General features: G+C 45.6%; 1 protein-coding gene across 5 annotated transcripts in view; it reads right to left on the reverse strand.

The window, feature by feature from the left end:
* The window catches only part of Wwox (WW domain containing oxidoreductase), a 906,316-nt gene that overhangs the window by 570,227 nt on the left and 314,269 nt on the right, over positions 1-21,820 (reverse strand). Inside the window, exon 9 of one of the 5 annotated variants that reach the window (XM_060391915.1) lies at positions 17,839-18,065. The exons of the other annotated variants lie outside the window; for them this stretch is intronic. Coding sequence (XP_060247898.1) covers positions 17,850-18,065 — 216 coding nt within the window. The 3' untranslated portion in view covers positions 17,839-17,849. Of the gene's footprint in view, positions 1-17,838; positions 18,066-21,820 lie in introns of those variants that run through there. 5 annotated transcript variants of the gene reach the window in all.

Here is a 21,820-nt window from a genome sequence, read left to right on the forward strand (position 1 = left end):
CATCATTCCAAGAATGGCTTCTTCTTCATGCTTTTTGTTTTTAAATCTCCCCCCCCCGTGTGTGTGTGTGTGTGTGTGTGTGTGTGTGTGTGTGTGTGTGTGTATGTACTCACGAATGCACGCAAGCACCCCAGTATATGGTCAAGGAAGGCATTTATATTTAGACCCAGAGTTTTATGTGAACTAATTGGGATCTTCAACCACTGACATTTAGCAGGCTCCCTTTCCTATTCTACATTGCTGGCTTCTAAATAGCTGAGGATATTGTATCTCCCGCCTTCACCCCAGCCAGGCAAAGCTCCCTGCATGGGTTTCAGTCCAAGCTAAACATGTGCCACCCCAGGAGTGGTACCTGCGTTACTTGTCTGTGCAGAGAAGGAAACACAATGGCTTTCACTTTCCTTCCTTTTGGAATGCCTATGAGCCAGAAAGCTTCGACTCCTCACAGGGCCTGGCACAAACGCTGTTGTAACACTCTCTCTGGGTCTGTACCGATCAATGACAATTTTGGAAAACATTGCCTGAATAATTCATCACAGAGGGGAAAAAAAAGCTTTTGGAAGAAATGCTATTGCTGTGGCTTCCAGCACAAACATACATGTGTTCCCAAGCAGCTAGTCCAGCTGGAAGACAGCTCGGAGTCATTGGGATGGCACCCAAGCTGAGCCCCCTGTTCTGTAAAACATTATGAGCCATGTACCCACCCCTAGTCATAGGAGTGCATGCCAGAGCCTCAGCCAGGTGTTCCCACAGCATGCGCCTGGCACACCTTGCCACCGCTTCGGCCGTGAGGTGAGTGTCACTGTGGTTGACTCCATGTGGCAGTATGTGGCCTTAGCACAATAACAAAAAGAAAGTAAATAATGATAATAATAATAATAATAATAACAAAACAATAAAAGGAGAATAGGAGGAAGACGTGAGGAAATGTTGGCTGCGTTCTGCATGGAAGAAAACGAAAAGACAGCAGGAAAATTCAACTTAATCTTGGCAACTGAGATGGAGACGAAGCATCCACGTTAAAGGCTTGGGTTTTAGTCTACAGCCTCGCCTCCCCCTGCACAGCCTGGACCCCGTGAGTGCTACTGCGGGTGTAAGCGCTAGCATCCCTGGGCTGGCAGATCTCTACACCACAAAGGTATGCCTGCTGTGACGTGGGCTCCCATCCTAGCTTCACGTTCCAGAGCCATCGGAACCACCGCTCCTGCCTTTTCTGTTTGTAGTCAAACTGCTCTGCTCATCTTTTCCTGGGCACTGCAACCAAGTGGCGAACTGGCTTCTCTTGCACCCCTCCCCCTTTTATTTTGTTCTTTTTGTAATGGATTTTTTAAAAATATTTATTTCTTTATTATGTATACAATGTTGTACCGGCATGTACACCTGCAGGCCAGAAGAGGGCACCAGAGCTCATTATAGATGGTTGTGAGCCACCATGTGGTTGCTGGGAATGGAACTCAGGACCTCTGGAGGAGCAGTCAGTGCTCTTAACCTCTGAGCCATCTCTCCAGCCCGTAATTAATTTTTTTAAACCAACGCATAGTACATTTACTTGCGACATTGTGCGTGCATATCATTACACTTGTTTCTACTTAAGCCCTCATCCCCCATCTCCTTCTTAAAAGCCCCCAACTAAATCGGCCTCAAGATAGTGAGTATTTGGGTACGTGTTATTTTATACCAGGATGTACTATTTTATATCTGTTGGTGTCAAGCCTCAGGTTTGCTATGGAGGCTAGAGTAGAAGGAAGGCATGAACTTTCGGGGCCCTTGCACCATAAGCTCTTAGCAGTCCTGGTGGCTGTCCAAGCCTTGCACAAGGTCCAGCCAATCAGTGTTCCATCGTGGGTAGGCGGGTGGGGGTGGGGCCGTCTCCAGAGGCCTTAGCCCTAGCTGAGACATTTGGAGCAGGTAATGGCTGCTGAGGAAAGGAGAGTCATTTTTCTCCAGCATGTGGCCCCTGGTAGGTTGCCTGTGTGGGAGTGGATGGTCACACACCCATGTGCCTGGCAGCACTGATCGGGCTCAGTGGCTTACTTTAAAAAAAACATACACAGACACAGACACAGACACACACACACACACACACACACACACACACACACACACACACACCAAGAGGTTGGGACACATATGTGGGCGGTCTGGGGCTAGTTGGAGGGGGGAGGGGGCAGAAATGGTCTAAACACATTGAATTCATATATGAAATGATTGAATGATAATTTAAAAATGGTCTTGACCTTGGGGGAGATCAAGTCTAGGAGGTTAAGACAATCATGTACTCAGAGATTGCCATGTTGTGGGAGAATGCTTTAAAGGAGGCCAGCAGAGGAGCCGGGAGACACAGGGTGAAGGCTCCTCATCCAGAGCCATGGAAGATGACAAGGCCACTGTGGTCCCTGACACAAAAGGGAGTCCCCAGGGTTCCAGGATGATCATATATTCAGAGAGGTTAGTGAATGTGAAAGCAGAGAGGTGAACAGGAGACAAAATACAAGAAAGAGTCATTTACACAGAGACAGGTGGCTAGTAAGGGTCTCTCCTATGGGCCAGCCCCGTCTAGACAGACTGTAAAGTTCGCTGCCACCACTTTTCAAATGTGAACAGAAAGGCCTGGGTGGTTTTTATTACTTGGGAAAATTCAGTTTTAATCAAAGTCACTTAAGTTAATTGTTGACTCAACAAGGATGAAACTAGAATAAGATCATTTTTGCCTTAAGCCAAACTATTAAGAAGCCTCAGAGAGGTAATAGAGTGAAAGTCCTCAGAATTATTTCTTTAGCCTTTGTAACACTCAATCCTGACATACTCATTGCTGGGCTTCTCTCTCGATGTCCAAGAAGGAGAGTTTACCTGGGAGGTTGCATTTACAGTCAAGCGTAAAGAAAGGGGTTCCCATAACACCCCACTTCTCTCACGCCAAGTATGTACAATCTGGTGTCCCCTTGTTATTGGACACTTGTGATGGGACTTCTGCAGTTTGGAATTGGGCTCTCCCTGAAACCTGGTTCTGAATGGCCTGGGGTGAACCTCACTGATTGGAAATACGCAAAGAGATAAGAACGAACCACAAAATGCACATGAAGTCTCCCAACGTCTCCTTGCCATCCCATGGCAACGATTATCAATGTTCTCTTAAAAATACCAGAAAGAGAGAGGGGGAGAGGAAGGGAGGGGAGGAAGGGAAGGAAAGGAGGGAGACGAGACGGGGGAACTAAGTGAGAATAAACTATACACACTTTGCTTTGAAATGCCATTGTGGGGCCGGCGAGATGCCCAGTGGGTTAAGGTGTGTGCTGCCGAAGCTGACTACTGGAATCCAATCCCTGGAATCCACGAGGCAGAGAGAGCCCCGCCCCACAACTGATCCTCTGACACTATATGCAATGCAAGCTTTGGTATGTGTGTCCCCTGACAACAATGAAAAAAAAAATACAGTGTAATAAAAACTTTTAAGTAAAATTAAAAAAAATTAAATGCCATTATGATACTCATGTTTTATATGCTGATTTAAAATTTAAATTTACCTAAACATTTTTTCAAATTCCCATCAGAACATTGATCTTTTAAATTAATTATTTGGAAGTCCGATATCTCTTTCAAATGGTCTGCCTTCCATTTACACACTTCATCTTCTAAGATGCAACCAGACTTCTTATCCAGCTGCTGTCCCTGCAAGGCAAATCTAGGCTCCCAGACTGTATGGCTCCTGCCTGAACTCCAAGGAACAAGTATCTATTAGGCTGTGGGAGGCCAAGGGGTGAATATACTATGTCAGGATAGTCACAGAAATGCCCAAATGCCATTCAGGAGGGAGGTCATTACTATCAGCACTCCCCACCAAATAAATAAAATAAGTATTAAAAAGAAAAAAAACCTTATAGCTTACAATACTTGGGTCTCATGAACAGAGAGCCAATGACTTAACCTCAGAGCCCTGTGCCTTTGTCCCTCACTGTCCTGGTTGTGGTGTTGTGGTGGCCCTGAAGGAAGAGACCAGTCTAGTCTGCTTAGCAATCCAAACAGCTTTTTTATCTGCCCTGAGTTAACTCTTCTGCATGATGCACACCTTCCTGGGAGCTTAGAAGACTCGGTCACTGTCCTTGAATTGGAGACAGTGGGCACAGAAGGGGTTAGGGCAGAGGAGAGTGTAAATGATGCAAAAACAGTTCTCAGGTACTTGAAAATTTCAAAACAAGAGGGGCAGTGAATCAGCCCAGGACTTTGAAGGCTAACCTGAAAGACTTGCCTCCCAGCTGGAATCTCTGATCATGAGAATTAAGTTCATCAATTTTGATTCTCAATGTTATAAAAATAATCAATGTTAATGTGAAAGAAAAACAGAGCACCACTGGCTTACGTAAATCCTGACCATCATACCCACAGGTTGGTACACTGGTCAACCCTCATCAGAGAAGTTTCTCTTTGCTGCAGGCGGCAGTGAATGCAGAGACCCACAGCCCATCAAAGTGAAGAAGAGCAGCAGCTGCAGAGTGCTCATTGATGATGGCCAAAGACTGGGGACAGAATGTAAGAACAGCAGGTGGCTACAAAGGAATGGCGTATTTTGGACACAGGAGGGCGGTTGCACACATGAACTCACGGCGGTTGAGACAATACACGCAGACCTGCGCAGGTTCATGCTAGACAAAAGCCCAGCATGGAGGGGTGATGGGCACAGGTCCCACCCCTGGCTGAGGATGGCTTTTGATAGCTGCTGGGAGGGGGTCCCATTTTCTTTAGGGGTTTGTGACCCCAGGTGTGTAGACCACAACCTAGTGATGGCCACACATCCAAATGCATAAACTGTACTTGGTGGGTTTTAAGGAAGAAGAGGACATAAAGCTGCCTGGGTAGGGAATGGGATGGATCTGGGAGGAATGGGGAAAGAGGGTGAATGTAATCAAGATGCACTTTATGAAATTCTCAAAGTACTAATAAAAATAAGAAAATAAAAACCTGATTATTTTTCTTCAGCTCTCTACCCAAACTGGCTCCCTGGGGCTGGAACTCAACCGACACTCTGCCCCCCATCTTTCTAGATCTCCTGTAGCACAGGGATGCCTGGGAAATAGTGGTTTTTAGTTTTAAAGACGTAAATCAATGGCGCATCTCCACTTGGCAGTACTTCCCGTCCAAGGGGCCTGACCTCCATGTCCAGCCACAGAACTAGTGCATCCGTTCGTCTGATGGTGGGGAACTGGGTGGCAGCAAAGTGCCTAATGAGGAAATTACTAGTCCCTCTAAGGATGAGTCTCAAGCCCTCGGAATGGCCTGTCACTGTGCGATGGACATCAGCCTCCCACTCAATTGACAGGCCTTCCTCCGGCTATAGGATCTCGACTGTAATTACAGGAAAGGCCATACCATAAAGACGGGGGAGGAGTAATTGACCAAAAGCTCCATGTGCTGACTTCAGGACCGATGGCCCAGCCTCACGCTGCTTCTTCTCAAAAGGCGACTGATGCATAATCCATTAAGATAGGACCACGCAAACCCAGGAGATGCGGCTTCTGCACTCAGAGCACTTGGGAGACTCACAGAGCCGGCTCCGGGACTCTACCTCCCTGCTTGTCAGACTGCTGTCATGCAAATTATGTTCAAGAGACAAAATTTTGCTGTTGCCTTCTTTTTGCTCCTGCACAGTTTTGTGTCTATTTATCAACCCATCCGAAATGTAACGGGAAGGACACCATTTGGAGGCTTTGAAATCTGAACTTCAGCAAAGCTTCCGGCTACATTACTAAGGGAGAGGTAGCCACTATTAACTTTTCTCCAACAAGGGCAAGGATCAGGGGCTGGGGAGATGGCTTGGTCCATCAAGGGCTTTCCACACAGGCATAAGGACAGCAGTTTGCTCCCCAGCACCCAGATTAAAAGGCTGAGTGCAGAGGTGACCGGTACTCACAATGCCAGAACCGAGGCGCTATGGAGACCGGCAGTCTAGCTATATCAGCAAACTGCACGTGCACCGAGAGACTCCATCTCTAACACTGGGGGGAATGCACTGAGGAAGACACAGGAGGCTGACCTCTGGCCTACACGCATGTGCACGTGCACCCACACCCGCACCTGAACAAAGTTGATGTGACCCCCCCCCCCCATCATGTAATGGATCAGAGGGTTTGAAGAACATTGCAACTGTCTGCTCCTGGTCTTGCTGTGTGCTTCTGATCTCAGGCTTCATCAGCTCTAAAATTGGGGTAATGTGGTATTAAGCAAGGCCTGACGTGTTATATATTCATAAGAGTCGCAACAATCACATAAACAGCATGCGTGTATACTATTGTGGGGCTTGGCCTGAGATGATTAATCAAACCTGTAGAAGGAATGAATCAGAGGTTCTTTATAAAATGGCTGGCACCATGGGGACATGGGATGACCCAAAGCAACGGTTCCTATGAGCTGTAACAGGGACGGAGCCATTGTTAGCCACACAGGCGAGCCTTGTTCAATGGGACTCTTCATGGTCATCAACTTATGTGTGCAGAAATCAAAGTATGGCTAGATGGACAGGAAAGCCTGCTATTGAGATGAGCATTACAACGGAGAAAAAAAAAATCTTTCTACGGAATCTTCTGGACCAGAGCAATGCTGGCCTGTAGGAACCACATTTGGAACCCTGGAGCCAGCACCAAACAGAAAAGTATTATTCCTGTCTCCAACTGGTGGGAAGTTTCCCTAGACTTCTCCCTGGAGGAAAGGTAACTTCCAACAGCAGGGAAGATACTAAAAGACATAGCCCTAGATAGGGGGCCCAGTTTGTTCTCTGCAGAAAAACCAGGCAGCTTTCATTAGAATGTCACTTGGGACATCGGGGGGAAATAAGTGAATGGCTTGCTGAGCAGGAGGGGAATTTGAGAGCCCACATCTGTAACCCCAGCACTGGAGAACACAGACAAGCAGATTCTGGATCCCAAGCGGCTCAGTGGCCAGCCAACCTGGCTGAGGTGACAAGTTCAGTCAGATCCTGTCTCAATAAACAAACAAACAAACAAATGATACATAAATAAATAAGGTGGGGAAGTGATTGGGAGGGCTACCTGATGTCAGCCTTTCCTCTCATGATCTAATACGGTCAGTGTGCACATGCATAGGCATAGCTCCCCATTCATGTACATACATGTATGCACATGAGCGCATGCATACACACACACACACTCATGCTCAGAGCACCCAAGCATCCCATACACCAGGCACCAGGCTGCTAGTAGTTTATAAAAAAGACAACTGACGATGAAAGAAGACAAACCAACACACTTTGCTTGGATGGTGCATAGGGTCTCAGAACCAGTCACTTCCTGGATAATTTTGTTAAGTGGATGGGAGTCACTCCGGGCACATGAACAGTACAATAAAATTTCTCTGAGGCAATATAGAAAGAAAACTTAAGTATGCATCTTGTCTCCCTTGAGATCAAAGAGAAAGAGATCTTGTACACGCCTCCCAGGGTGGGTCACGGTCCCAGTGCTGATCCTTAAGGTCAAAGATGTCTCTACTCAGTGCCCAAAGATGTCTGCCGTGTGAAGGAGCCAATGTTCTGACCATTACATACGATCAATCTGATGTGTACTGAATGCTCTGATACACTGAGGTGAGTGCTGCATACAGATGAGGAGGGCAAGGCTGGGAGGCTACAGGAATGGGCTTAATTGCTAATGAGTTACTGAGGTGGTTTATCTAGTAGACTATGCCACGGGCCAGCTTGCCCACTAGCTGGTGAATAGAAAAGATTACTCAATTTGAATGCACACACATAAACACACCCTCATGATTAAAGCTTCATTCAAGCTCTCATGGTTTATGGGTCCAGCCTTAAGCCTTCACAAGTTGACTGTCATTTAAAGATTTTTTTTTTTTTTTGCATAGATTTTCTCCAGGTTTGAGTTGATATTTCCTCGTGAGATAAGACTGTGGCTGATGTAATGAATCTGTACACTGCACTGAAAAGAGGCACCCAGAAATAGCAGGCCTCACACTTTTCACATCAGTATGAAAGGACAGAAAACTAAATGCAACAAATCTTCACAGAGCACCTATGAGGTGATAGGCTAGGACTAGGAATGGCCACACCACACTGTCCAATTGGGAGGACTGCTGTTTTACCAAATAGAGAGGATACAGATGAGGATATGGTGTCAGGAGAATGAGGAAGGAGGTGATTCAAGGGTCAAATGAGTGAAGGTCTCACTAAGACTTTGTGGACAAGCTGACACTGAGAGAACTTAACTTTACAATATCAAAGACAGTTTGCCAAAAGGCAAGTGTAACACACCACGAGGTAGCTAGATAGGAGCCTCAGGGGTAGATTACAATGGTGAGCTCAGTTCATTCTGGCTGAAGCATCAAGTCAGCAATGAGGGAAGACATGGAAGGAAAGGAAAGTAGCCAGGGCTAGTCCAGAAGTCTGAGTGCCAAGGGAGAGCCTATGGTGACTTTCCCATGAATTGCTTATTTTATTTTATGAAGATCCTGTTCATGAGGGCTTCCCTTAATGTAGCGCAAACAGTGGCGAGGGATGTTTTTTGAGGCATTTCTTAGGCTGAATGGTTAGCTACCTAGCTCAGTCGAGAGGGAATGTGGTAGCATGAATGAAAATGACTCTCATGGGACTGTTTGAAAACTTGGTCCCCATTCAGTAGGACTGTTCAGGAAGGATTAGGAGGTATGGCCTTGTTGGAGAAAGTGTGTCACTGGAGATGGGCTTTGAGTTTTCAAAAGACTTATGCCAGTCCCAGTGTCACTCTCTGCTTTCTACTTGTGGATCAAGATGTGAACTCTCACCTGTTCCTGTCACCATGTCTTTGCTCTGCATCATGGACACTAAACACTCTGAAACCTCAAGGCCAATTAAACACTCTCTTTTATAAGTTGACTTGGCCATGGTGTTTTGGGGAGGTTACTTGGGAAGGGATAAGGGACACCGCAGACTCACCACACAGAGAGCTAATTTAAAGTTAGGCAGCAAGGCAGGTGAGAGAACTTGGCGCACAAAGGCTACATGTCTAGGCAGGTACTTTGTGATTCAAAAAGGGACAACCAGGCAATGAAGAAGGACACTTGTATTCTTCCACCCCTGCACTATGTCAAAAAGTGTCCCATCTCCTTGCTGTTCTGTCTGGCAAGCCGGAAGTCTGAAATTCGCCATGTGTTGAAAGAGCAGAGTTCCTGACCTCCTTGTGAACGGTGTAAATAATTTTAGAGGGCAATGAGCAGAAGAGATTTCGTCACCAGATAGCATCACTGTTGGAGGAGGCCTGAGCAATGACTGCAGACAAAGGTTACCACACAGATGCACAGGTGCCTCAGCAGCACTTGAGGTCAGCTAAGATAAGTAATGATGCCTTAAAGTTTGTGTGGTACCTAGTTACTCAGACAGCAAGCCATACTGATCACTCACATCTGATTTCTCCTTACTGACATCTGAGGACCATGGGAACCAATATTATCACCTGGATATATACCTTTCATGCCCTTGATTAAGAAAGAAAATTCAACCACAAACCCAACCCAACTCAAAAGAAAAGAAGAATCAACAATGACAAAAAAAAAATCCAAAACCATTCTCCCCCAATCTGAACAAATCATTTAGTATAAAAATAAACAGAAGTAGAAATGGTCTCTAATAAACTAATATTAGTCTCCCTGGAGGGTTAATTATGTCGCTCTGTATTTTAAGAAGATTGTAAATTGCCAGTTTCAACAGATGTTCTTTTAAAAGAATTGGTTATCTGGGAAATGGCGGGTCTTTGTTAGTGCTTACCCCAGTGGAATATAAACACTAAAATTATCCTGATATCTGTCAGCGCCAGCACTCACCCTCCCCCCTACACACACACCAATTGTTACCCACACCAAGATACACCCCGTGGTTATCATTAGCTTTTGAGGCAAGTATTCCAGCTGACACCGTGAGCCCAGATTCCAGACAGCATGCTCTAGGGGTTTTATGCCAGGCTTAGACCATCCCAGTGTCAGACGCGCTTTGTCCCCTTCCCACCGAGACAACCCTCAGTGCTGGACCTTAGCTTATGGTCATCTCCATCCTGTTTTACTGGGAAGAGGGGGGCTAGGTGACCATAAAGAAGTGGAACTTTCTAGAAATGCAAGGCCGGTCTAAATCCACTTTAAGTGCTTGAACATGTAAAACACATGTTACTTCCATGCACATACACATAAGTGAATCTTTCTCAGGAGCTGATGAAAACTTAAGTCTCATTGGTAGAGTGCTCGAAAGAGAAAAAAAAAATAGGAAGGGGGTTGGGCACAGTGAGCAAAGTATTGGCCTTGCAGACAGCAGGCCTTAGAGAGGTTGATCTTCAGAAGTCGTAGAAAAATAAAAAGCCAGGTATGGTGGTGTGGACTTTCAATCCTGGCACTGCGGTAGCAGAGACTGGCAGCTCCCTGAGGCTTGCTGTCCAGCCAAGCTAACATACTTGGTAAGCTCCCAGGTAATGCTCCTGTCTCAAAACCTGACTGACAACACCCAGGGAATGACATCCAAGGCCCTCCACACCTACAAGCATGCAACTGAACACACATACACACATAAAAGACAATCGCTGGTTGTCTCTCAGTTGTCATTTTGCACACACGGAAGTGCATGTTTTCAGGTGCACAAAGTACAGTTTCCGCTTGAATACTTGACCAAGAAAAGAGAGGAAAAGACCCCACACATGGCAGTTCATTATTCTAAACAGCCGAGGTGGCTGACCCGGGCTGTAGAGGAAACATATGTTCTTGTGTTCCAGCTGGTGGTGGGTGTCTGGCTGCCAACCTCACTTGACCTAACTCTTCATTATCATCCCAGTTAGCCTCACTTCACAGATAGGGAAACTGAGGCTGAAGGAGATTAATGACTCCCACTGAAAGCCTAACAGAATCAGCTTTCGCTATTGATCTCCTGGTAACAAGCACGAAATCTCATCACAGCCAGAGAGGGAAGCAGGTAACAGCTGAAGCCGACTGCTCCTGGCTCCTGAGAGGTTCTGTGCGCCCTAGGACTCCAGACATTTCGGGGGAGGCCAGGCTATTCTATGTCCCCGCAGGCAGGGAGGCACAAGGCAGCCCGGTGCCCTTGACTGATGGAATGCTCTATCTGGCAATAGAACCCACCCAACGTGAAGTAACAAACCCGTTGCCTAGAGAGCAGCCGTGCAGCTGAGCTAGGGACAATGTTCCAGTGAGTTATTCCACATCACATCTGAGCTTTTATGCTATCATATGTGCATGCATACATTTGCATGCTTGTGGAGGTCAGAGGACAACTGCAGGTGTCACCCCCCAGGCACTCTCTGCTTTTTGTTTCAGGTAGGTTCTCCCATTGGCCTGGAACTTTGGCAAGTTGGCTAGACTAGCTGGCTAGCAAGCTCCAGGGACCCGCCTCCTATCTCACCATCACTGAAACCGCAAGCATGGGCCACCCTATCTGGCTTTTTAGGTGCGTTCCAAGGCTGGAACTTAGGTCCTCACCAGCTGAGTCTCTCCCTAGGTATTATTTAGTCTCCATTATTCCTCTATGGATCCACCAGGATGTTCATTTGACATGGACAGAAACTAAGACTCTCAGTGCCCACGTCACATGCCTCAGAGTCACAAATGACTTGTGTGGCCCACAGGAGTATCCCGGGATTGATGACTCAGAGCTGGCCTATTGCATCATGTAAAGTACTTCCGGTGATGCCCAGTGAGCACAGAGTCCCAACCTTGCCCTCTACAGAAGCTCTAAAGGCACCTGAGAAGCAAGGTGCCAACTGGAGTCAGCAGAAGATCCTTGTAATCACCTGAGATGTCCCAGGGCCACACTCAGCTGAGAGGAGAGCAACTCGGGAGAAGTTAAAGTCAGGTGTCTGGGGTATGAAGAAGGGTGCTGTGTGGGTGAGCCATGAGTCTCTTCTGAGAACAGAATAGGGTCACACCACCTAGGACTGAGCCATGCAGAATTAGCAACACAGTTCAGCCAGCACTCGCCTTCACAGGGCAATGCAGCATCTCACTTCCAGACTCACTGCTGAGTGAGCCCTAACCTCAAAGGGGATAAACTCCCAGCAAAGGTCCATCTCCCATAGTCCCTCTTTTCCCATCCAAATGCAAGAGGAGTACTCACAACCTTCCAAGTTCATCCAGCCTAGCTCCTAGTGAGACATGCCCGCTCGCTGCTCAGCTTAGAAACTGGCACGGGACTACAGCAAGCAACAGCCTGATGCAGTGGTTCTCAACCTATGGGTCGTGACCCCGACAGGGGTTGTATATGATTATTAACACTGAGTTACAACAGTAACAAAATTACAGTCGTGAAGTAGCAACAAAAAAGATCTTATGGTTGGGGGTCACCACAACATGAGGAATTGTGTTAAAGGGTCACAACATTAGGAGGTTGAGAACAACTGCTCTAGAGAGAATAAAAGTCTCACTTCCACGCACTCTGGGGACCGATTCAGGCGACCCTGAGGCACATGTAACAGTGACTTGGGTAGAAACATGCCCTCCTCCCTCTGGTCCATGCCCAGTGTGGGAAGTTGATGCAGGGGCCTATGTCTGTCTCAGTCTCGGTTCTAGTGTTTTGGGGCTTGGGAATCCTGCAAGCTAGTTGCAGGGAAGGCTAACTACAGCTGGAGAGGCGATCCTGGAGCTCCTTTCCCACATGCTTGAAGCACTAAGTCCCAACCTTCTAAAACTGCTTCAGACAATGTGGAATCTGCCCCACTCCCAAGAGACACATTTAATTATTGCCCCTGGGGGAGGGAAGTTGCTACTGATGGCTAAGTGATACAGGATAAGGTGGTACTAAATTCCTTCCAGTGTTCGGGTCAGACAGTCACACACACACACACACACGCCCAAATGATGCAGTTTCCAGTGCCAAAGAGGACCAAGCTGAGCACTGTCAGTCAGTCCTGGATGGATAACGGATGAGGCAGGCCTTTGAACATCCCAGATGCTGGTTCTTGATGCCCAAATGCCATGCAAAGATGGAGCTATGTCGAGCGGGTCCTTCAAATATGCCGGCTGGACCCTAATGGATCCCATTAGTTCATGCTAGTAGAAGAGGCACAGCACAGGACAGACCATTCCCAGAGGCCCAACTCTGCCGATGCACCTGCTTTATCAGGGAGGTAAACCAACAGACCCTCGCATTAGCCATTCCGGAAAACCTAGCACCTGTCTATAGCAACATGTTCACAATGAAGAAAGAGAAGAAAAACCCAAAACGGGATAAATTATTTATCGGCATAAATATTAAAGAAAATTGCAAAACACGGTCTGGTGTCACCCAGCTGTTGTTACCGAATCATCTTGTTATGGCTTCTGGCAAAATAGTGTTGTTCTTAACGTTAGTGCAACAGAATTGTCGGGGATGCGCCGCATGGGGTACATGTGTCTGCCTGCCGTTGAGGGCACTCAGCAGCTTGCCAACTGCCTCGTCACACCCACGTGGAAAACTGCGCAGAGATACCCCATTAGGAAACAGGAAGAGAAGGTGAACTTTGCCAGAGTCTTAAGATGCAATCTAAACACGCATGCTGTGCTGCAACTAGATTCAAACAGCTCAAGAGAGCCTGCGGCTTCGTTTCCCAAACCTTTATGAACTGGTTAGTGGATATACATACACTGTTAAATATAAGATACATGGGCCAGTGAGATGTTTTGGTGGGTCAACTGACTTGCTGCTACACGGGACAATCTTGAGTTTGATCCCCAGACCCAGATGATAGAAGGAGAAACATGACTCCTACAAGCTGTTCTCTGACCTCCACCTGTGCACTGGGTACACGCATGCACACGAGTGTCCACACACACACACACAAATGTTAAAAAAAGGTTTAACTTTTGCAAATATCTGATTTAGTAAGCGTCAGGATATGCGAAGGTGAGAGGTTGTCAAACCTTAACACCTGTGGTAATTCCAGCACATTTGATTTGAGGTCTGCGCTTGGTGTTACTGACATCCATCAGATCTGCAGAGAGGAATTGGTACCGGACCCATCCTGGCTTGCGACTGCACATTTTTCCCAAACGGTACACTCAATGATCTCAAGTTGGCAGCCCAAGGTCAGCCAGGGTCTGGGTGTTTACACCGCAGTAATAGGCACACCCCATTCACCTGTGATGACACACCCTCACTATTGATAGCCACAGGGAAATCAGCAGCGCTCACCAAGGGCTTGTGTTTCCCAACAAAACATCCATTATTCCAGGTTTAGCAAGGTCCTGTCAGCAGCTCCATGGACTCCTAGAGAACCAAGAAGTTTAATAAATCTGTGGGATAATAATTAAACACCGTGAATAATTTATCTGCTGAGGCTCCCTGACTGGTCCTCTGTGCCTTTGTAGAAAAGTGGTCCATGCTGACATTCTGAATGAGGCTGGCAAAGGAAGTGCACGGAGGACAGGCCGAGGAAGCAGGTTTGTTCAATAATGTATAAAGCCCCGTGCTGGGAAGAGGGACCCTCAGAAAGGAGCCTCTGTGGCAATCTGTCTTTCATCTGGAGCCGGCCTCGGGGCGGAGGTGCTGCCCTGAGTCCCAGGCACAATGGCCAACTTGTGGACGGATACCCTTCATGCAGAGAGTAGCACTCTTGAAACACTGGGCCAAACAGACCCACGATGCGAGACAGGATCCCCTTGCTGCTACCGAAAGATCACAGTATGTATTAATCTAGCAGGCTGTTGAAGAGCATTTTGAAGGAGCGATTATGAAGTTGAGAAATCCTATGGGAATGCCAAATGGTTCCCACCAAGGTGGGAGGGAGATATGGATCTAGTTGTTACAGAAGGGGTGTGTGTGTGTGTGTGTGTGTGTGTGTGTGTGTGTGTGTGTGTTATAGGGTGGGGGCTATCTGGACGATTCTGTACCCAGGAACAAACTGGAAGCACCCACTAATCAAGGAGCTGAATACGGCCCAGCCGAGTGAGCTAAAATTCACATTCGTTACCCAAAGGATTGTTTTTATTTAGCATGTAGTTGGGTAAGAAGTGCACGTGGCTGGAAGAAGCCATGTTTACGGAGCACACCGGTCATAGACAAACTGTATTTTTGACTTAATTTTACAAAGAACTTAAAATTGCTCTAAAAATGGTTTATATTACCTGTCACTCAGGCTTGAAGACCTGTGTTCATTTCCCAGAACTCATGGAGGAAAGAGAAAGCCAACTTCTGAAAGTCGTGCTCCGACCTCCTCGGGGGTGTCATGGTACGTACATGACTACACTTGTACACACGCACCCGCTCACACACTCATATGCACATACACAATAGTAATAAAAATGTTTTCAAATAGTATATTAATTAATAAAAAACCACATTACCTTCAACCCCTTTACAGAGGTGTCTGGTTCCTGCTGTTTAGGACTCTATGTGGAAGGCCTGGCCACTGGTCCAGAGTATTCAATGACCTGCTTGGTGACAATCAAGCCCCCTAAACTGTTGCTCCTCTCAACAGCTCTGTGTTTGTGGGCATCTGTGTGTAGGGCAGAGTACAGCGTGAGTGTCTTACTCAGTTCACGAGCTGCTTGGTGGAAAACACACTAAATGGAACCAGTGGAAAGAGCCACGATGGAGCTGATAGAGAATTGCAGTGAGGGCGTCATCCCTTCAGTTCACTCCTCAACACACTGATTTTCAGAATGGCTCTTGTAAACACGATTACTTCCTACTGAGGATAGACCTTGGTCTCGTCCCTATAGTTCATTTTCAGTAGGAGACTGATGGAAGGTCGAAGCTTGCTCAAGGAGCTCAGCCAGCATCCACTCACAGTCTCCATGCAAATACCATTGTTTCCCAGCCTGATTATTATTAAATTGTAATGCAAACCCAGCTTCTGCTTAAGCACCCGTGATGATTAGACTACAAGTCAATTGTGGGTAACACGCAGATATAAATGCAGCTAATAAGTTTTACTGTAATGATTAATCAATTTATGAATACATTATTTAAGCTAATAGCTCAGGTAGGGTATCTTAAACAAGTTACAGAGCACATCGACCAATTCAAACTCCAGCTGCTGGATCAATAGCAAACTGTAAGTAAACTCTGGGGAATAAACACACTTGAAAAAAACAAAAGCAAACAAAAGAGTCTTAGATGAAAAAAAAAAAAAAAACCTACAATACCTTTCAATTTGAAGACAAATGTACAAAACTTTAATATATGCCAAAGCTTAAAGGAAAATGTTTAAAAATTATATCACTGTAAATTCTGTTGCTTTCCGTCCTCTGCTGTGACAAATAAAAGCAGCTCATACCCATGCATAGAGTTGTACAGACCTCAGAGTGCTGTTCAAGGCACCATGCATTAAAGGTGATGTTGGTTCCTTAAAGTAATGAAGCCTTGGGCTCAGCTCACTGTCTGTTTATCTATAACTGTCCCTTTAAAAGGAAGGAAGAAAGAAAGAAAGAAAGAAAGAAAGGAAGAAAGAAAGAAAGAAAGAAAGAAAGAAAGAAAGAAAGAAAGAAAGAAAGAAAAAAAAAAAACCCAGTGTGCTTAAAAAGTAAGACTAGCAATTTTGCTGAATGGGACCATCTTCCAGCAGAGGCCTGGGGACACCTGTTCTGCAGGCAGACATCTTCCCTGCTGCCAACCCCAGGAGGTTTTTGTAAGCAAAGCAAACCGTTGCATCATAGCACTGTCCCGTTACTTTTTTTTTAATTAGGGCTAATTAATGTGAGTTTAATAAATAAACCAAAAGGGCCTTGATTTCCAAAGGTGGGCTATTTTATCACAGCTTTAAGCAATGGTGCATTTTAAAAAATTAATTAGTATCTTGTGAGATTGGCCACACGTTATTGAGTAAGTAACAGTGGCTAAGTGAAACAGATGAAATATTGGTAAGCGATGCAGCCACAGTATAAGTATGTGCAGGGGGTCAGAGGTTAATCCCTATTGATTTTCCAAGTCTGCGTACAGCACCGCTGGGAAAGGCCGGTTCAGTTGGCAATCAGCTAGCACAAATACATTATAAATCTTACTGTCCACCTCCACTGATCACTGTCACTTACTTCCTTCGCTAAAGACCATTAAAAAGCTACCAAAAAAGGAGGAAAAAAATCTTACCGAGTTGAAACAAAAAGGTAAACCTGGAGGAAGTCCCCAATGCTGGACAAAACTTTTGGGGTGAAGACTGCTGAGCACAGAGGCCTATCTGCTAGGGAGCTGGCTTCCTTCCTGGAAGGCAGGAGTCACGACCACACAGTTTTCTTCAGGGTAGCTCCATTTCAAAGCGACAACACAGACTATTGTTCCCATGACCTCCAACAGCAAACTCAAAGGGATGCTGGAGTGCCATTCACATTTGAAGGTAGGGAAAGAAAGGGGAAGAACTGAATCCTTTCATGGAGGCACCTTTACAAAGGCACCCACAAGTCGGTTTTGCACGGTACAGCCCAACCTTTCTGCTACTAAATATGGAGCTGAATGGAGCCCTTCCCATGGAGAGAGGGGCACTTCCCAGTGTCATTTTTTAGAAAGTGGCCCCTAACATGCACAAGCTTCACTCCTGCAAACATATGACACACCCCCCACACACACACACACTTCTGGAAATGCCTAGGATCACCCGTCTAGTTCCTACTTTCGATAGAGTGTCTGTGACCCTGGCACTCTTGCTGGATATACCATACAGGTGAACAAGATGGGTCCTTTGCAAGAGGAAATGAGGCCCACATCCTGCATTGTACAGCTGACTCACTCAGCACAGTCCTGGGAAGGGTGTTGGTGCTGGCAAGCGCTCTGCCATTTACCAACGGTGTGACATTCAGCTGAACACTGAACCTCTCTGAGCCTCAGGTTCCTCGCCTAGACGTGGACAGTAACACAGCTATTAGCAACTTAAAAACACTCAGTGCAGGGATAACTATTCGGCAAGTGTTGGTTGATTAAAAGCTTTTGACACCAAGCGAGAACATGAGGGAACTGCTCCGACCTCTGCTCTGCAGGTGGGGTCGCGACGTTGTGTCGTATAAAGAGGCAGAAGACTCATCGTCCCGTTCCACAAGAGCAGGTGGGTCCTGTCCACCAGTTCCACCACTTCCGGGAAGCAACACGTTGAAGGGCGTGTTTCCAAGTGACTCTGTAGAAACATTTTTTTTTTTAATGCCCTTGACAAGCATGAGAAAGAAAACTATCAGAAATGCAGATGTTGGCTCTCTCATCATGAACCATGGACAAGAAAGATGGAGAACTCTTTGGATGAAGAATGGGTCCTTTCTGCATGGAGACTATAGGATTTTACTTTAAGGTCCAAGTCCTGAAAAGATGTACAGGAAAGGCTCACAGGTAGGTGTTACGTCTATATACAAATACAACTTTCTTAGCACCTCCATGGTACACGCACATACACACACACACCACATGCTCACATTCACATACACACACCCTACACACACCCCACATACTCACACACATCTCACACAGATCCATGCACTCATGCATACACCCCCCTCCCCCCCCCCACACCCTGCTCTAAGCCTAAGAGACATTACATTCTTGTCTTGAAGTTACAACAAACATGGCCAAAATGTTGGGGGAAACTCTTACCTTTGTCTTTTTCAGAACTCCATCAACTAGCTTTAAGGTACTTTCGTGTTAGTGTCAGCGTGCATTTGAAGAAAGACAGCAACAACAACAAAAAAAGCTTTTAAGACTTTTAAATCGAGGGGTGGAGGCTGGGAACAACTGTCCTGAGTGAGTGACAAAACAAAGTATACCCAGTACAGTCCCTCCAAAATCAATCTGGCCATGACTGTTTTATGCCACGACTCTCTGTAACCTTACATGCACTTGCCTTGGATGGTCTCCAGGTCCCTTGGAGGGAAGTGCTTCTGCTAGCTGGGAGTAGGTTAGGGCAGGATCACAAGCCGACCTGCAAAGGCTACCATTCTACCTGCTATCACAGAGGCTCCAGGCAGGTCTCCATTGCTTGTTTTCATTAGTTAGAAAAATTGTAACACATGCAGGGTTCCAGAAACCCACGTATTTATTTACAAATTATGAACATGGATCATGTTATTGCCTTTTCTAGGCATGGTCTTGAGTCATAGTAATGCTCATCTCAAAAACAAAAACAAAACAAACCAGGGTATGCAATTTTTGTATTTCTTTGCTATTTTAGATGTAGCAAAGGGTTTGTGTGTGTGTGTGAGAGAGAGAGAGAGAAAGAGAGAGAGAGATTGCCTTCTAAGATTGAATCAAATTGCATCATCTTTACCTTGCACCAACTGAAAGGCCCATGCAAGGAGTAGCTGGCTAAGGAATAAGGAATGCTGCCCTTTCTTAAAGCTTACTTGGGTCTGTGTGCTGAGAACCTCCTCGTGCACTGGTCTCTGCAGAAATCTTTCTCACCCTCTCTTTAGTTTGGGAAGAGGTTTTATTTGAAGCCAGATAATGTAATATCTCAGCCCATTTTACACACATACACCCCCACCACACACACACACACACACACACACACACACACACACACACACACAAACACACACACACAGGATTATAGACATTTCAAAATAAACCTAACATCCACGGAAAGTGGAGAAGGAATGGAGCCTCTGCCATGGACCCTCTGCCTGGAGCATATCCAAGGTGATTTTGGATTACCTTGCAATTCACACAGATCCTGACCATCAGAGGCCTTACACATCAACACACTTTTATTGTATTATTTATACAGCTTTCTGCCCACATGTGTGCCTGTGCACCAGAAGAGGGCACTGGATCTTGGCTATAGATGAGGATGAGCCACCATGTGGTTGCTGGGAATTGAACCCAGGACTTTTGGAAGAACAGCCTCTTGACCTCTGAGCCATCTCTCCAGTCCAAGAACACAATTTTTAAATAGGGAGTCAATGTACAGCTACTGGGAGTAGATGGCCTGGACCATGGGAGTTGGAATTCCAACTCTGCTAATTCTTCACTGTGTATATCTGCTTCTTCACTAGTAAAATATGCATCATAATAGTACAGCTTCATAAGATACTAAAAAAAAAATGAAGATGTGTATAAGCATAGGCAAGGCCTTTGAAAGAGTATGTGCCACCCACTGAATGTGTTGATATATGAAATAATGAATGGAAGAGGTTGATGGATCAATGTGACATACACCCATGGGACACAGAGCTATGTTTGAGATGGTCTACAGTACCCAACACAGTCTCTCCTAACTATGGGACATTTGACATGTGACTAATTTGACTAAGCAACCGAATTTCTGATTAATTTTTTCATTAATTAATGAGCATTTAAAAAGCCACATGTGACAATGACCACCATACCGGAAAACAAACCTCCAGAGGGTACACAGTACAAATCTGGGTGACTGAACAAATTTGAAGCCCACCTATCAGCCTATTAGAGGTATGTATGACAGTTTAAATAAAGGTAGGCTCTGCCCTTAGCCTCCTGATCCTCTTGCCTCTCAGTAAGAAGATTCATTATCTTTGGCATTGGCTTCTCTGTGCCAGAAATGGGCAGGAAAGAATATGGCAGTAATGGGTCAGGATTAAAGGAGGCTTCTAATTTATATCAAGTTCTACTTGGCTTTTTTTCTTGATTTGGGTCTTGAATCCCAGGTGGAGACCTTTGTGAATCCAGCCTCTAATCATTGTCTAGCCTCCCAGGCCAGAAAACTGTTTTTGTATTTGGTGCGTGGCCCCTCATCTTCAATTTGCATGTGACTACTTATATTCTATAGATGGACATGACAAGTGGCTCAACCTTCCCTGTGTTAGTGGCCATGTGACAACAAAAGGAAACAACAAAACCAAAGCCGGTTTCTAGCAGGGATCTGTTGTGTCTGATCTCAGCTGTACGGTAAAGCAGGATCTGTCTTGACATTTCCATGCCATGAAGAGACATCACTCTAAAAGCATCATCTTCACAGCACTTGCTATTATGTACTCACATGCAATATCAAGTTATAAGGTACAAAGTCCAGAGAAACTATAGTTAGGGGTTAGCAAATAGACTTCAAGATTAAAATGAAAGACTTCACTAAATGCAATCTTCGCTCAGGCTGAGATAGGTCTTTATTTCTTCTCCGTGTTAAAATTACTGACAAAAGATTGTCCTCTCCACACATAATGAGATCCCTAAAGGCATCGATTAACCCAAATTCATATTTATATAGATTTACTGACTGGAGTGGTACTTGATTCAAAACAGGTATTCAATGTATATTAGATGGATAGATGAATGAATGGAGAGGTCAATGGGAGCAGAGAGAGATAGAAGGGTTTTAGGACTCTGGGTAGATGGAAGGATAAGTGGCTAGAGGTGGATAGGGAGAATGGAATGGGTAGATGGTGGGATTGGTGCATAGAGAGATTGCTGCATGAATGAACGAATGGATGGATGGATGGATGATGAATGGATGGATGGATGGACAGACAGATGGATGGATGGATGAGGAAGAAAAGGAAGGGTGTGGAATCATGGTAGATGAAAGAGTAGGTGGAGAGAAGTATGAGAGAGAATGTGTAATGGATGGGTGGGTAAATGGGGAGATGGATGAAGCCAATATAGTCCTAGAACAATTTTTAGTCTACATAGAGAGAAAGGGGAAATTTACAATACTTTCCCTTGCTTACTAAGAGTCCTCACACCCACCCACCTCCTTTCTAAATATGGCTGTACTGTTAAGCCCTACTTACATCTTAGGAAGGCTGGATATCCAAGCCTGTGACTCCATGGCCATGGGCACCTGCCCTGTTGAAGGTAACGGCCTAGGGTTTCTATGGAATGTGGAAAGGAAATGAGAGAAAGTCCATGATGGAAGCATCATGACAAACTTTTAAAATTCGAAAATAAGTTAATGAAATTACATTACAAATT

This window comes from Meriones unguiculatus, chromosome 10, assembly GCF_030254825.1.
Source record: "Meriones unguiculatus strain TT.TT164.6M chromosome 10, Bangor_MerUng_6.1, whole genome shotgun sequence".
Classification (NCBI taxonomy): domain Eukaryota; kingdom Metazoa; phylum Chordata; class Mammalia; order Rodentia; family Muridae; genus Meriones; species Meriones unguiculatus.